This window comes from Chroicocephalus ridibundus, chromosome 16, assembly GCF_963924245.1.
Source record: "Chroicocephalus ridibundus chromosome 16, bChrRid1.1, whole genome shotgun sequence".
NCBI classification, from domain to species: domain Eukaryota; kingdom Metazoa; phylum Chordata; class Aves; order Charadriiformes; family Laridae; genus Chroicocephalus; species Chroicocephalus ridibundus.
In genome coordinates this window covers 9,463,145-9,478,614 of record NC_086299.1, presented here as the reverse complement: position 1 = coordinate 9,478,614, position 15,470 = coordinate 9,463,145, and the positions used below count along the sequence as shown (strand labels likewise).

The 15,470-nt window shown below is 55.9% G+C and overlaps 1 protein-coding gene across 1 annotated transcript in view; it reads left to right on the top strand.

Annotated features, from left to right (window-relative positions):
• The window catches only part of IGSF21 (immunoglobin superfamily member 21), a 50,740-nt gene that overhangs the window by 28,146 nt on the left and 7,124 nt on the right, over window positions 1–15,470 (top strand). Inside the window, exon 3 of the mRNA XM_063354081.1 lies at window positions 10,164–10,285. Within this exon, the coding sequence (XP_063210151.1) occupies window positions 10,164–10,285 (122 nt within the window). The remainder of the gene's footprint in view (window positions 1–10,163; window positions 10,286–15,470) is intronic.

Here is a 15,470-nt window from a genome sequence, read left to right as displayed (position 1 = left end):
GGCGTTCAGGGCTTGGCGGGGGGGGGGGCAGCGTTAGGCCTTTCACGCTGGGCTCTTCAAGCCTCCCCCCGAAAACCTTTCCCCTCCCCATCCCTGTCCCCAAAATACTTCACGGCTGTGGGATGCCGATCTGGAGCACAGCACCACTCGCAGCGTCAGGTTATATTTGGGGAGGGGGGGGATTTGGAGGCTGTAGCTTCCCCCCCCCGCCTGGATCCCAGCCTGGATCCAGCCTCAGATATCACACTCCAGAGCCGCATTTTTGCCTTTCTCCGGGGAATTTCAGGCTAAGCCGCCAAACACGAATAAAAAACCCCACGGTGGTTTGAGCAGAGAAAACTTAGAGGTTTTCCAGGGGTTGGAAAAAAAAAAAAATCCTCAGCTCTTCGCCTTGGCTCGCGGAGGAGGCGAAGAAAAAGCTAATTTGGCTGGTGGCCTCGGCTGGAGCGGCCGCCCTCGGCTGTAAGATATTTGGGTTTTCGTGGTTTTACCGTCTTGTTTCTGCTCCCTGAACGAGGAGCATCTCTGCCTTAAAGCTCGTCTCCGCGTCCAGGCAGGTTTATAAATAGGAAAAAGCGCTCTCTGGGCCGAGAGATATTCAGTCGCCGGAGCGCGGTGCGTGCGCAGGAGTATTTCCATCGAGTGCTGGCCGTTTCCTATAAATACGTGTATTTAGGTGTGTCGGGGACGCGAGTAGAGCAACAGCAACGTATAAACCAAAAAAAACCCCCAAACTATCCCAAACCCTAAATTCTTGCAATTGGCTTCATCTCCCCGCTTTTTTTTTCGGGGGGGGGGGGGGGAGGAAGCTTTTTGCACGGTGCTCCTTCCGCCGGCGCTGCCGTCTCCAGCGGGTTTTTCCTTCCCTTTTCCACTCGGTAATATTGGATTAACCCACTTTCTTGCGAGCTGGGGCTGGATTTGCATAATCCTCCCCCCCACACGCACACGCTGCGCCGAGGGATGCCGGAGCCCTCAGCGCCAGGATGACGCGCCGGGGCGGCCCAGCAAATTACACTCCAAGAAACCACGGAGAGAAGGAATGGGGAGGGGGAAAAAAAAAAAAAAAATAACCCAGCTTTTATTTTTATCACCGCAAATCCCCCTTTCTCCCAGGTTTTTTATCCCCGCCCCCCCGACTTCCCTTTTTCTCCTTTCCCAGGGAGCTCCCCGCGTTCAGCAAGTCGGGTTTTTTATAGGGCATCTTGGGATTTCCCGAATTCCCTCCTGATTTGGGGGATTTATCTCCTTTCCCCCCTCCCCATCTTGTCTCGCTCATGGACTTTTGCTACTGCCCAAACCCCTGGTCGCAGCTCCCCCGTGCAGGAGGTGACGGGTGGTCCCGGGCGAGCCGGGTTGGAGATGCTGGGGCCACCGGGTTGTATTTATACCGTTTGTAAATCATCCTGACAGCACCTCTGTGCGCGGCAGCGGAGCGCGGTGATGGAGGGACTCGCTGGGGCTCCCGTTTCCCTTGGTTTATTTTACCGGGAGCAGAACGAACTCGTGGAGTTCAGGGATGCAGAGCTGCTCCGGGGGCACGCGTCGGGTTGTGGAGGGGGGAAGGCAAAAGAGGGGGGAGCGCAGCAACAAAATCAATGGCAGCAGTTGGATGTGGAGCATAGGGTGGGTGGAAAACCCATCGGAGTGGGTGCATAACCCATCGGGGTGGGTGCATAACCCATGGGGTCCATCCGTAACCCATTGGGATGCATCCGTAACCCATTGGGATGCACACATGACCCGTGGGGTGCATGCATGACCCATGAGGTGGGTGCATAACCCACCAGGAGCATGCGTCACCCATGGGGTGGGTGTATAAGCCACCAGGAGCCTGCGTCACCCATGGGGTGAGTGTATAAGCCACCAGGAGCCTGCATCGCCCATGGGGTGGGTGCATCACCCATGGGGTGGGTGCATCACCCATAGGGTACGTGCATAACCCATCCGGCTGCGTACGTAACCCATCGAAGTGCATACATAACCTGTCAGGAGCATGCATAACCCATCAGGGTGCATGCCTGACTCATGGGGCGCATGCATGACCCATTGGATGGGTGCATAACCTGTCGGGAGCATGCATCACCCGTGGGGTGGGTGTATAAGCCATCAGGAGCATGCATCACCCATGGGGTGGGTGCATAACCCATCAGGGTGCGTACGTAAGCCATCGAAGTGCGTGCGTAACCCAAGAGGCTGCATGCGTAACCTGTCAGGAGCGTGCATAACCCATCGGGGTGCATCCATGGCCCATGGGGTGCATGCATGACTCATTGGGAGCGTGCATAAGCCATCAGGGCTACCAAGGTGCTGAGGGAACTGGAACCCCTCTCTGATGAAGAAAGGCTGAGGGATTTGGGTCTCTTCAATCTGGAAAAAAGATGACTGAGGGGGGACCTTATCAACGATTATAAATACTTGAAGGGTGGGTGTCAGGAGGATGGGGCCAGGCTCTTCTCAGTGGTGCCCAGTGACAGGACAAGGGGTAACAGGCACAAACGTGACCATGGGAAGTTCCATCTCAACATGAGGAGGAACTTCTTTGCTGTGAGGGTGGCAGAGCCCTGGCACAGGCTGCCCAGAGAGGTGGGGGAGTCTCCGTCTCTGGAGACATTCCAACCCCGCCTGGAGGCGTTCCTGTGCCACCTGCTCTGGGTGACCCTGCTCTGGTAGGGGGTTGGACGGGATGATCTCCGGGGTCCCTTCCAATCCCCCCTGTTCTGTGACTCTGTGGTACATGCATAACCCACCGAAGTGTGTGCATGACCTGTCGGGAGCGTGTATGACCTATTGGGGTGCAGGCATAACCCATGGGATATGTGCGTAACCCATCGGGGTATGTCCATAACCCATCGGGGTGCATCCTTAACCCATGGGATATGTGCATAACCCATCGGGGTGCGTCCATAACCCATCAGGAGCATGCATAACCCATGGGGAGCACGCGTAACCCGTCAGGTGCCTGCAGCACCCGTCGGGGTATGGGGTGCATGTGTAACCCCCTGGGGTGCATGCATAACTTGTCGAGAGCGCACGTAACCCGTGGGGGAGATGCAGAACTTGTTGGGGTGGGTGCATAACCCCTTGGGTGGGGGCTGTGAGGCGTTAAAGGGGTTTCTTGCCACGGGAAAGGCAGGTAACACCCCACCGCGAAGCACCGCGCTGCAAACGGGCACCCCCCGGACCCCCTCTCCAGCGACTCCCCCGGGAGCCCCACGGCCAAGGGAGGGCGAGCAGGGGTGGCAGCAAGGGACAAGGTTTTTCTGGGGGTCAGAAAACACCTCGGTGTGAGCCGCAGCTCCGGGTCGCTTGAAATGCAGAAGGCTCGAGGAGACCTGGGAAGAGCAAAGGGGCTTTTTCGCGGCATAAACAAGAACACGCACCGTCTGCAGAGGTGTTAATTAATATCCAACCACCCCCCTTCCACGGTAAATTCACCTCCAGAAGGTGTGATTTGCCCGAGAACATGTACAAACATGGGTCCGAACACCTTGCACGTTAGGCGAGTGCCCAAAAAACCCTTGGAGGGAGCCGAGGGTGGTGGCATCCTTGCAAACGAGCTTGTAATGAGTCCGGGAAGACACGGAGCTGTCAAGCTCTTTGCTGGTTCCCATCGCTGGCGTCTTGGGGGTCGCGCTGGAGACCTGATTAGTATGGTCACTGCCACGCCGCAGCGAGGGCCGGGGAGGGAGAAAATTACTTTTTGCAGCAGTGCAGAGCTCTTAAAAAAATAAAAATAAAAAAAAATAAAAAGGAATAATAATGCAGAAGCAGGAGAGGGAGGGAAAAGTCCTCCGAGTGTCTGTTCCGGCTCTGTGCAGACAGCTGGCAGCGGCGGGGGGAGGCAGGCAGCCGGCAGCAGCCAGCCCGTACACACAGCCGGGGGCTCGGATGAGATGCTGGGTAATTGCAAAAAAAAAGTGTTTTGCAGATTTTTTTTGGTGGCAGGCGAGGGCCGGGCGCGCTCCCCAGGCGGAGAGCAGCGCTCCCACGCTCGCCATCCCCCTGCTCGGCGGGGACCCGGGGGCTTGGCCTGGGGATGTACGGCTGCGAGGGGTGGGGATGGAGGGGAAGCCCTCGGGTCCGGGGGGAGTCGCTCTGCCTCGATTAATTAGGGTTTGGTGTTCAGTCTAATTAGCAAGAAGGAGAATAACTCAGAGATGAGGCTGGTGTTACTGTCTGCAGTGCCGGTGTGTGGGCATCGCTCTCCATGGCACCCATGGAGTATGGGCATTGCTCTCCATAGCACCCATGGTGGATGGACATTGCTCTCCATAGCACCCATGATGCACGGGCATTGCTCTTGTAGCACCCATGGTGCACAGGCATTGCTCTCCATAGCACCCGTGGAGTATATGGACATCGCTCTCTGTAGCACCCATGGAGTATATGGACATTGCTCTCCATAGCACCCGTGGAGTATGGACATTACTCTCCATAGCACCCATGGAGTATGGACATTACTCTCCATAGCACCCATGGAGTATATGGACATGGCTCTCCATAGCACCTATGATGCGCAGGCATTGCTCTTGTAGCACCCATGGTGCACAGGCATTGCTCTCCATAGCACCCATGGAGTATATGGACATCGCTCTCTGTAGCACCCATGGTGGATGGACATTGCTCTCCATAGCACCCATGGAGTATGGGCATTGCTCTCCGTAGCACCCATGGTGGATGGACATCTGTCTCCATATCAGCCATGATGCACGAGCATTGCTCTCCGTAGCACCCGTGGAGTATACGGACATTGCTCTCCATAGCACCCGTGGAGTATATGGACATCGCTCTCCGTAGCACCCATGGTGGATGGACATTGCTTTCCATAGCACCCATGATGCACGGGCATTGCTCTTGTAGCACCCATGGTGCACAGGCATTGCTCTCCATAGCACCCATGGAGTATATGGACATTGCTCTCCATAGCACCCATGGTGGATGGGCCTTGCTCTTGTAGCACCCATGGTGGATGGGCCTTGCTCTTGTAGCACCCATGGTGGATGGGCCTTGCTCTTGTAGCACCCATGGTGCACAGGCATTGCTCTCCATAGCACCCATGGTGCACAGGCATTGCTTTGCGTAGCACCCGTGGAGTATATGGACATTGCTCTCCATAGCACCCATGGTAGATGGACATTGCTCTCCATAGCACCCATGGTGGATGGACATCTGTCTCCATAGCAGCCATGATGCACGAGCATTGCTCTCCATAGCACCCATGGATTATATGGACATTGCTCTCCATAGCACCCATGGTGGATGGGCCTTGCTCTTGTAGCACCCATGGTGGATGGGCCTTGCTCTTGTAGCACCCATGGTGCACAGGCATTGCTCTCCATAGCACCCATGGTGCACAGGCATTGCTTTGCGTAGCACCCGTGGAGTATATGGACATTGCTCTCCATAGCACCCATGGTAGATGGACATTGCTCTCCATAGCACCCATGGTGGATGGGCCTTGCTCTTGTAGCACCCATGGTGCACAGGCATTGCTCTCCATAGCACCCATGGATTATATGGACATTGCTCTCCATAGCACCCATGGTGCACAGGCATTGCTCTCCATAGCACCCATGGAGTATATGGACATTGCTCTCCATAGCACCCATGGTGCACAGGCATTGCTCTCCATAGCACCCATGGAGTATATGGACATTGCTCTCCATAGCACCCATGGAGTATATGGACATCGCTCTCCGTAGCACCCATGGTGGATGGACATTGCTTTCCATAGCACCCATGATGCACGGGCATTGCTCTTGTAGCACCCATGGTGCACAGGCATTGCTCTCCATAGCACCCATGGTGGATGGGCCTTGCTCTCTGGAGCACCCATGTTGCACGGGCATTGCTCACCGTAGCACCCATGCATGAGCGCTTGTCTCCGTAGCACCCATTCAGGTGGCCTTTGCAGTCAAGGGGACATACACCGTGACCCCGTGGGTCCCCCTAATCCCATCTCCAGGCCCTTCTCCCCATCCTTCGTGCAGCACCTCTCATTTTCAAGCTCGTGGGTCGGTGCATGGGGATCGCAAAGCATTTTGCTCCCTGAAGGGGCTCGTTGGGCCAGTCTCCGTCCGGCAAATGCCCCCGGGCTCCCAATCCCACGGCCACGGCAAGCAGGGATCGATGCATTACAGATGTTGGCGGCGCCGCTCGGAGCCACCTGATCGATGGTGACAAAGCGCGGTCCCCGTGGGGGCTTCCTCTGCCACCGCCCATTAGGAGAAATGAGACGTTACAACCCCGGCCGGCGGCTCCCGCGGTGGCTCCGGGCGGGAAATGTTGCTGGTGACAGTGATAAAGTCACTGCTCGCGGCAGCATCGGCTCCAGGGGAGGGGGAAGACGGGATGGAGGAGCCAAGCGAAGGGCACCCGACGTGCTGAGGCTGTTGCAAGCCCTTCCTACACCGTAGGAGGCTGCTGGGAAAGCCTGGAGCCTTGGCAAATTTAGGGATGCTGGTTTGGGGTTGCTCGGGAGGAGCCAGGATGGAGGCACCGGGATGCAGCTTTTTACCTCTCGCTCCTGGAAAGCATCTCCCAGAAATTCACAGCCCCCTCCAAATTTTCATGCCAACCCAATTCACGGCAGGTTGTGCCTCTGGTTTATAAACCTGCTCCCCTTTAGGAAAAAAAAAAAAAACAAAACAAAAAACCTCGAGTTTTACGGCTGCGGAGAAATTCTCTAAAATCCCAGCAAAGCCGCTGATGGAGAGATCTTGGGCCAGTGACTGCAAGAGGTCTGACTCGTGCCATTCATCTACGCGCCAGCTGGGTCGTCTCCGCGCCTCGGAGATGATAATTTAAATGTCAGAATGGGGAACTCTCTTAATTCCTCACGCTCAGGCGGGGAGAGAAGGTCAGGAGCACCAGCACAGTTTATTGAGCTCTCTATTACCGCTGGCCGAGGGCATCGCTCCGGCTCTGGGGAGGCAGCGGGGAGCCCGGGCTGCGCCTCCCAAAATTGCACGACACTCTTGCAACATCAATTCCATCGTGCGTGTGGATTAGGGATGCTGGAGAGGGGGGTACCGGCGTGGGTGCTGCCCTTCGGGGGACGGAGATGGGTCGTGGTGCTCAATCTGGGATCAAACCATCCGGGTTTGGGCAAATAAATCAACTGCTCTGTATTTTTGGAAGCCAGATTTGGCGCCGGCAGTGTTTTGGGTGTCTCTGAGCGAGGTAGGACCGAGCGGTCCAGCAAGCTCAGGGTGAGAGGGGGGATTTCAGCAGCTGAGCTGGCGTGAGCTGGGGAGGGAGGCAGAAAAAAAGCTAAGAAAGGGGTTTTCCAGCGTGATGTGTTTCTCCCAGCGGCTGCGACATAGAATGATAGAATCATAGAGTGGTTTGGGTTGGAAGGGAGCTTAAAGCCCACCCAGTGCCACCCCCTGCCCTGGGCAGGGACACCTCCCACCAGCCCAGGCTGCTCCAAGCCCCGTCCAACCTGGCCTTGAACCCCTCCAGGGATGGGGCAGCCACAGCTTCTCTGGGCAACCGCGGCCAGGGGCTCACCACCCTCACAGCAAAGAATTTCTTCCCGATATCTCATCTAAATCTCCCCTCTTTCAGTTTAAAACTGTCACCCCTCATCCCATGGCTCCCCTCCCTGCTCCAGAGTCCCTCCCCAGCTTTCCTGGAGCCCCTTTAGGGCCTGGAAGGGGCTGGAAGGTCTCCCCGGAGCCTTCTCTTCTCCAGGCTGAACCCCCCCAGCTCTCTCAGCCTGTCCCCACAGCAGAGGGGCTCCAGCCCTCCCAGCATCTCCGTGGCCTCCTCCGGCCCCGCTCCAACAACTCCACGTCCTTCTGGTGCCCCAGAGCTGGAGGCAGCACTGCAGGGGGGTCTCACAGAACGGAGCAGAGGGGCAGGATCCCCCCCCACCTCGCCCTGCTGCCCACGCTGCTGGGGAGGCAGCCCGGGCTGCGGGGGCGGTTCTGGGCTGCCAGCGCGCGTTGCTGGGTCACGTTGAGCTTCTCGTCCACCGACACCCCCATGGGCGATGACGCGGGTACCTTCAGACCCCGGTGCTCCCCCCTCCCCGAGCACGCTAAGCGTTGCAGACACCCCTTGCAGCCCCTTTGGGGTGTCTTCCCTCTTGCCATAGCAAGTGCTTGTTGCGTTTGCTTGGAGAAAAGGTGTAAATTCAGCCCCAGGATGAGGGCGGTTGGAGGAATCTGGTCCGGAGCCCAGCACCCCTCACCCTCCTGGGGTGATGCCCCATGTCCCAGGGTGCTACGGAGACCTCCTGTCCTTTAACAACCCACTTTGTCCTCCCAAATCCCCCGCCCCCGCCCCCGCCATCACTTTGGTCCCCGCATCCATCACTCCCCGATGCTTATCTAACCCGCCCAGCGAGCATCCCGGCGAGAGGCTCCGGCAATATTAATGGTGCCAACGGATTTTGGGAACAGCAAAGCGCCGGGTCAGCGGTGGTGGCGGGGAGACACGGCGGGGGGGGGGGGGGGCTGCCTCTGCGCCCGCGGGAAGGAGCAGGAGGTTAATGTCTCCCCGCGCAGTGGCAATCGCCGGGTTTTTGTCAGGAATAAGATTTTTACTGGGGTTTATAAATAATGCAGCAGGCAGCCCTGGGCTGCCTGAGCTCGGCTCCCATGCCTTAAATGTGCCTTTTCCTCCCCCCGTGTCCCTTTTCCTCCCGCTCCTCGGTATTTGGGGCAATTGTCGTTGGATGCTGCCCAATTACCATCCTTTTTCTCCCCAGCAAAGAAGCGTTGGGCTTGGCTGCTCCTGCACACACACCCCCCCCGCCACACACACACACCCCCCGCCGTGGGTTCACCGACAACTTCATATGTAGCTCCTCTCCAAAAAAAAAATTGACCCCAGGGCGCAAGATAAAAGGCTGAAAGTAGGTCTAATCCCTGGAGAGAGACTATTTTCTATGCGCCTTTTCATCGGAGCCTATTAGCTGCCTGTAATCCCCCAAGGATGCTCCCGGGCTGCGACATCTTCCCTTGCCGTGCATCCCCGGGGGGACACGAGGTGTCCCCAGGGGGGTCAAACATCGGCAGGAGTAATGCTTCCAGCTGCATTTTTCCCATTTTCATCCTCGCATCGGGTCTAGCTCGACGCTTTCCTGCTTTGCCCACAATCCGTCCAGATGTGCTGGGGAACCTGTCCGTGGGCGAACCCCTGGTCCATGGGCGTCACCTCCACCCCTCCCCATCCCGCTTCCCCTGAGCATCCCCATCCTCTCTTGCATCCCCAAAATAATCGTCGGAAAACCCTTCGAGCCGATACACGGGGAGCTTCTTGCTCCGGGAGCAGCTCCAAGGTTTCTCCCCAAACCCACCCCAGGGCGTAATTACAAGTGGGGAAAAATGGGATGCGTCCTTGAAAAATTCCCCTCGTTCCCAAGGCTGGAGATTTACAGCTCCGATCATTCTCCTTGCAGTTCCTTATCCCACGTCCGTGCCAGCCTGTATTTTCTTTGCAATAAAACCCTCAGCCTCGGCTAATAAATTTGAAGAGGTGCTTTTAGTGATGGCTTCCCCCCGCCCCTTTCTTTTTGCCATGAAAAAAAAAAAAAGGGGGGGAAAAGAGAAAATCTGGAATCAAAGTTGCGTTTTGCCCAAGCGGGGAGTGAAGTTCTGGGTAGGGAGAGTGGGGTCTCCTCCCGAGAGATGCTGGTTGGGGGCGGGTTAATCCCCAAAATCCCCTTCTCCCGTGCCTGGCCTTTTATAAAAAACAACTATTCCAACCCTCCCCTGGATCGATCTGAGCTGTTCTAGCCCCAAAACACGCATTTCCCATCTGCATTGAGTTCTTCTGCCTTTTCCTCCTTAATTTTGTACTAAGCTTTGCCCCTCCCGAGAGGGGGAGATAAATCTGAAGGCGGGGGGGACACAGGGAAGAAACGAGTCCTCCTCAGTCCCAAAAAGGGCCTTTTTCCCCTTAAAAATTACAACCCGAGCGAGCGGCTGGAGATAGGAGACGGTGATGCCGTAACCGGCTAGAAACGCGCGGGTTTTGCTTTAAATCTCAGCAGGCTCATAATAAAGAAATACCGTTTCTTGAATCGTAATGAAAATATTGAAAAGAAATCTATCAGAAATAAATCCGTTAAAAAATCCTATAGAAAATTAAAAAGCGGGTGCGAACTTCTCATAGATGGGGTTTTGTGGTTTGTTTTTTTTTTCTTGCAGGTCACCGACGGCGGCACCATCAAGCAGAAGATCTTCACCTTCGATGCCATGTTCTCCACCAATTTCTCGCACATGGAGAATTATCGGAAGAGGGAGGATCTGGTCTACCAGTCCACCGTGCGGTACGTCACCCTGCCGTCGCCCCCTTTGACGCGTCGGCAGCTTTTTAATGCTTGTTTTTTAGGATTTGTTTCACCCCCCCCCCCCCCCCCCCCGCCGTTTTGGGGCAGTTGAGGGTACGACGGCAATGCCCGACGTGTCCCCTCTTTGGCTGTCGGTGGGGATTCGTGGCACGGCAAAGAAATTGTCCTCCCTTAACGCGCCGTCGCCAACTATCTGAGGTCTGGCCCCGCCACCCTGCTTGTCCCGAGAGAAAAGGTGGCATCGGCGGAGATTTTCAGGGGTGAAAAAATGGGCAGAGAAAAACAAGGCTTGGAAAAAAATCATCATAATAATAATAAAATATATATATATATGTATATATAAAAAAAACCAGGCAGCGTGGAAGCTTGTCTTTGCTTTTCTTCCAAGTGCGAAATCACTTGCAGGAGTGTCAGCTTTATTACTAATTACACACTTGCTTTATTGCCGGTGTTATAAAAACAAAACTGGAGCCGGAAAAAAATGTCAGGGGGAGAGTTAATTCAAGGCAAAAGAGGCTGGGGTGAAGTATTCATTTTTTCATGGGTTTGTTGGGTGGTTGTTTGGTTTTTGTTTTGTTTTTTTTTTGTTTTTCCTTTGTTTCCTTTTTAAATTAGGGTTTGCCGATGGGATTTCAAAGCTCGTTTTTCCCAGCGTGGGGTAATAAAAATTCTGTGTACGGTGGGGAAAATACAGCCGTTTCTTCCGGGTGATGCGACGCTTTGCACCTGCAGGGGTTGGAACGGGCTCGGCGTGGCTCGTCCCGTTGGATGCGTGCAAGCACGAAATTCTTTCTAATTGTTTGGAATCTGAATTTTTGGGTTTGGTTTTTGGTTTTTTTTTTTGCTTTTTCTGCTCCACTCAGAGCTATGTTGTATTATAAGCAAGAGCAGTCGCGTTAGATGGCTGCATGGGAATAAAAGTGAACAGAGAGGGGAGAAAAGCAGCAGGAAAGTAGGGCTGGAGGGGAGATGGTTGGGGTCGTACGGGAGGATGCACAGGGCTGGCTCAGGAGATACTTGGGATGCTCAGGGGTTGCTCCAGGGAATGGTCTGAAGATGCTCAGGAGGGTCAGGAGATGCTCGGGATGCTCAGGAGTTGCTCAGGAGGACGCGCAGGGCTTGCTCCAGGGAGGCCCAGAAGATGCTCAGTGGTTGCTCAGAGGTTGCTCGGATGGTGCTCAGGAAGGTCAGGACACGCTGAGGGGAATGCTATGGGGATGCTCAGGCAACGATCAGAGGTTTTTCAGGGGGATGCTCAGGAGATGCTCAGAGGATACTCCGTAGAGTCAGGGGATCAGCAGGACGCTCAGCAGGATGTTCAGAGGTTGCTCAGGGGTTGCTCAGGAGAATGCGCAGGGCTTGCTCCAGGGAGGCTCAGAAGATGCTCAGAGTATGCTCAGGAGGATGCTCAGAGGATGCTCAGGGGTTGCTCAGAGGATGGTCAGGTGATGCTCAGGGATTGCTCAGGCAATGATCAGGATGCTCAAGGGTTGCTCAGGAGGGTGCGCAGGGCTTCCTCAGGAGAGGGTCAGGAGAAGCTCAAGATGCTCAGGGATTGCTCAGGAGGGTCAGGGGATGCTCAGGCATTGCTCAGGAGGATGCCCAGAAGTGGCTCAGCGGTTGCTCAGGAGGATGCTCAGGGGATGTTCAGGAGATGCTCAGAGGATGCTCAGAGGGATGGTCAGAAGATGCTCATGGGATGTTCAGGAGGGTCAGCAGATGCTCAGGGGTTGCTCAGATGATGCTCAGGAAGGTCAGGAGATGCTGAGGGGAATGCTTAGGGGATTGCTCAGAGGATACTCCGTAGGGTCGGGGGATCAGCAGGATGCTCAGCAGGATGTTCAGGGGATGCTCAGGAGGATGCTCAGGGCTTGCTCAGAGGATGCTCAGAGGGATGCTCACGGGATGGTCAGAGAATGCTCAGAGGATGCTCAGGAGGGTCAGCAGATGCTCAGGGCTTGCTCAGAGGTTGCTCAGATGATGCTCAGGAAGGGCAGGAGATGCTCAGCAGATGCTCAGGGGCTGCTCCGGAGGATGCTCAGGAGGGTCAGGGGGTCCTCAGGATGCTCAGTGGGATGCTCAGAGGTTGCTCAGGGGATGCTCAGGAGGATGCACAGGGCTTGTTCAGGAGACGCTCAGGAGAAGCTCCAGATGCTCAAGCGTTGTTCAGGAGGATGCTCAGGGGTTGCTCAGAGGAATGCTCAGGGGATGTTCAGAAGATGCTCAGAGGATGCTCAAGAGGGTCAGCAGATGCTCAGGGGTTGCTCAGATGATGCTCAGGATGGTCAGGAGATGCTCAGAGGATGCTCAGGAGGGTCAGGGATGCTCAGAGGATGCTCAGGCAGTAATCAGAGGTTCCTCAGAAGAATGCTCAGGTGATGGTCGGAAGTTGCTCAGAGCGATGTTCAGGAGATGCTCAGGGGCTGCTCAGAGGATGCTCAGGAGGGTCAGGGGATACCCAGGAGGATGCTCGGGGGATGCTCAGGGGATGATCAGAGGTTGCTGAGGGGGATGTTCAGGAGATGCTCAGAGGATGCCTCCGTAGGGTCAGGGGATCATCAGGATGCTCAGCAGGATGTTCAGAGGTTTACTCAGGAGGATGCTCAGGGGTTGCTCAGAGCTATGCTCAGGGGATGTTCAGAAGATGCTCAGAGGATGCTCAGGAGGGTCAGCAGACGCTCAGGGGTTGCTCAGATGATGCTTAGGAAGGTCAGGAGATGCTGAGGGGAACGCTCAGGGGGATGATCAGAGGTTGCTCAGGGGGATGGTCAGGAGATGCTCAGAGGATGCTCGGGAGGGTCAGGGATGCTCAGGTGATACCCAGGAGGATGCTCAGGGGATGCTCAGGCGACGATCAGAGGTTGCTCAGAGCGATGTTCAGGAGATGCTCAGGGGCTGCTCCGCTCCTTGAGTTTTGTTTCCCCACGTAGCACAGGCTCCGCTCAGCCGCCCGCTCGGATGTTGTACAAATTTCTGACACGACTAATTATTGTTTAGAGGAGGTTTTGGCGGCTTCACAGACAGATTACACATTCCCTAACTCCACACCCTCGCTTTCCTGCCATAAACCCAGCGGTTTCGCTTGGCGCTGGATTTAGCCATCGCTCTCCTCTAGCAGGGAGCACCAGGAAAATTGGGAAATTAAACCAGCAAAAAAACCCACCCCCCATGCACGGAGCAGGACATCCCGACCACGAGCATCCCTTGAGCCAGGGACAAGGATGTTGCGCCGTCCCGGCGAGGCAAAGCAGATGCTCGCTTTTTTTTTTTTTTTTTTTTTTTTGGCTCGGAAACCTCCGTTTTGCTCCTTTTCGCCGCGTATTGTAGAACTAATAGAATTTGCGAGCAGAAAAATTCGCCGCCCTAGGACCAGGCACTTTAAAAGCATTGGTAATCGTCGGCACGGCGCCGGCAAATTGTCCGTGGAGCCGGGGATGTTCGCGGTAAAAGCGTTTTCACGCGGTTGTTTTCAGAGGAAAACAGCAGCATGCCCGAGGAGAAAGGAGAGAGTTCTCGGAGGGTATGAAAGGAGCTTGTTTTCTGAATCGTTGGCTTGATGCTTTTTTTTTCGGGGGGGGAGGGAGGAGGGGGGGGCCTGCCTTATTTTGGGCTCCGGTGAAGAAGAGGAACGCTATTGGGAAAGGTTTGGCGATGGGTCGGTCGCTTCCCGGCCGTTTCCACTCAGGTTTTCGCTCCCTTTTATTTTACCCTTCTGTATTTTCCTCTTTTTAATGGCACGGTCACGTCGGTGCCGGCCCACGGAGCGTTATCCCGGGCGGCTCGGCTCTTATCTGCGCGGCGCAGAGGGCTGCCGGGGCTGCCTCTTTTCATACCGGCTTTGAATGCCGCCCGCTCAGATGTGAAGAGCAAAAATAGCCAACCCTGGATATTTCCCCCCCCCCCCGCCCCGCCCCCTCCTCTGATTAAAAACCCACCCTCGTCGAGTAAGGCGCTGCTTTATGAATATCTATATGATTTTTGTTCCTTATCTCCAGCACGCTTAGAGGACGCAAAGGACACGACGGGCTGCTTTGCGGGGCCGGGGGGTTCCCTCTCTCCGGTCCCTACCCATCGCGGAAGCATCAAAGCGACCCAATTAGGGCCATTTTACACCCGAATCCCCGCGCAAACCCAAAGGGCCTGTCCCTCGCCGCGAGGACGCGGCGGGTCCCCGGCTTGGCAGGGACGCAAAGCGCCGGCGCCGCTCCCCGCGTGCCGCTAACGAAGGGTGTGGATGATTTCCCGCTCGGTGCGTGGGTAATTAGAGGCTGGAACAGATGGCGAAGGCTTAGTTGAAAGCGTCGCAGCCGTTCAAAGGAGCTGCCAGGCGACTGTTCGCTTCGACGGGGGCTCGTTTGTGCTGGCGGGGGGCAGGGGGGGGGCTCGCACGGCGAGGAGGAGGTGTGGGGAGGCAGCCAGGGGCTTTCGGAAAGGATCCGGCAAAGCAGCGCCGGATTTCGCCCCCTGGCTGGGGAAACTCTGCAAGGTGCACGTCTGGGTTTGTCTGGAAAAGTGGGGGGGGGCAGGTTTAAGGTGGGGGTCATTGCCACGGTGGGACACTGCCAGTGGCTCCTTTGCAGCCGGCGCGAGCGTGTCCACCTCCGGCAGCACCGATCCTCTTGTACATCTCTTCCTCTCCTGTTTTATATATATATCGATATAAAATATATATATTTTTAACGTGTATATTTCTATCTAAATGGGGATGGGGATGGGGATGAGGATGGGGATGGATATGGGGATGAGGACAGGGATGGGGATGGGGGTGGAGATGGAGATGGGGATGAAGAGAGGGGTGGAGAAGAGGATTGGGGATGAGGACAGGGATGGGGATGGAGATGAGGATGGGGATGAAGATAGGGGTGGAGAAGAGGATGGGGGATGGGGATGGAGATGGGGCTGGAGAGGAGGATGTGGGATGGGGATGAGGACAGGGATGGGGATGCAGGTGGAGATGGAGATTGAGATGGAGATGAGGATGGGGATGAAGATGGGGGTGGAGAGGAGGATGGGAGATGGGGATGAGGACAGGGATGGGGATGCAGGTGGAGATGGAGATTGAGATGGAGATGAGGATGGGGGTGGAGAGGAGGATGGGAGATGGGGATGAGGACGGAAGGGGATGGAGGTGGAGGTGGAGATGAGGATGGGGATGGGGGCGAAG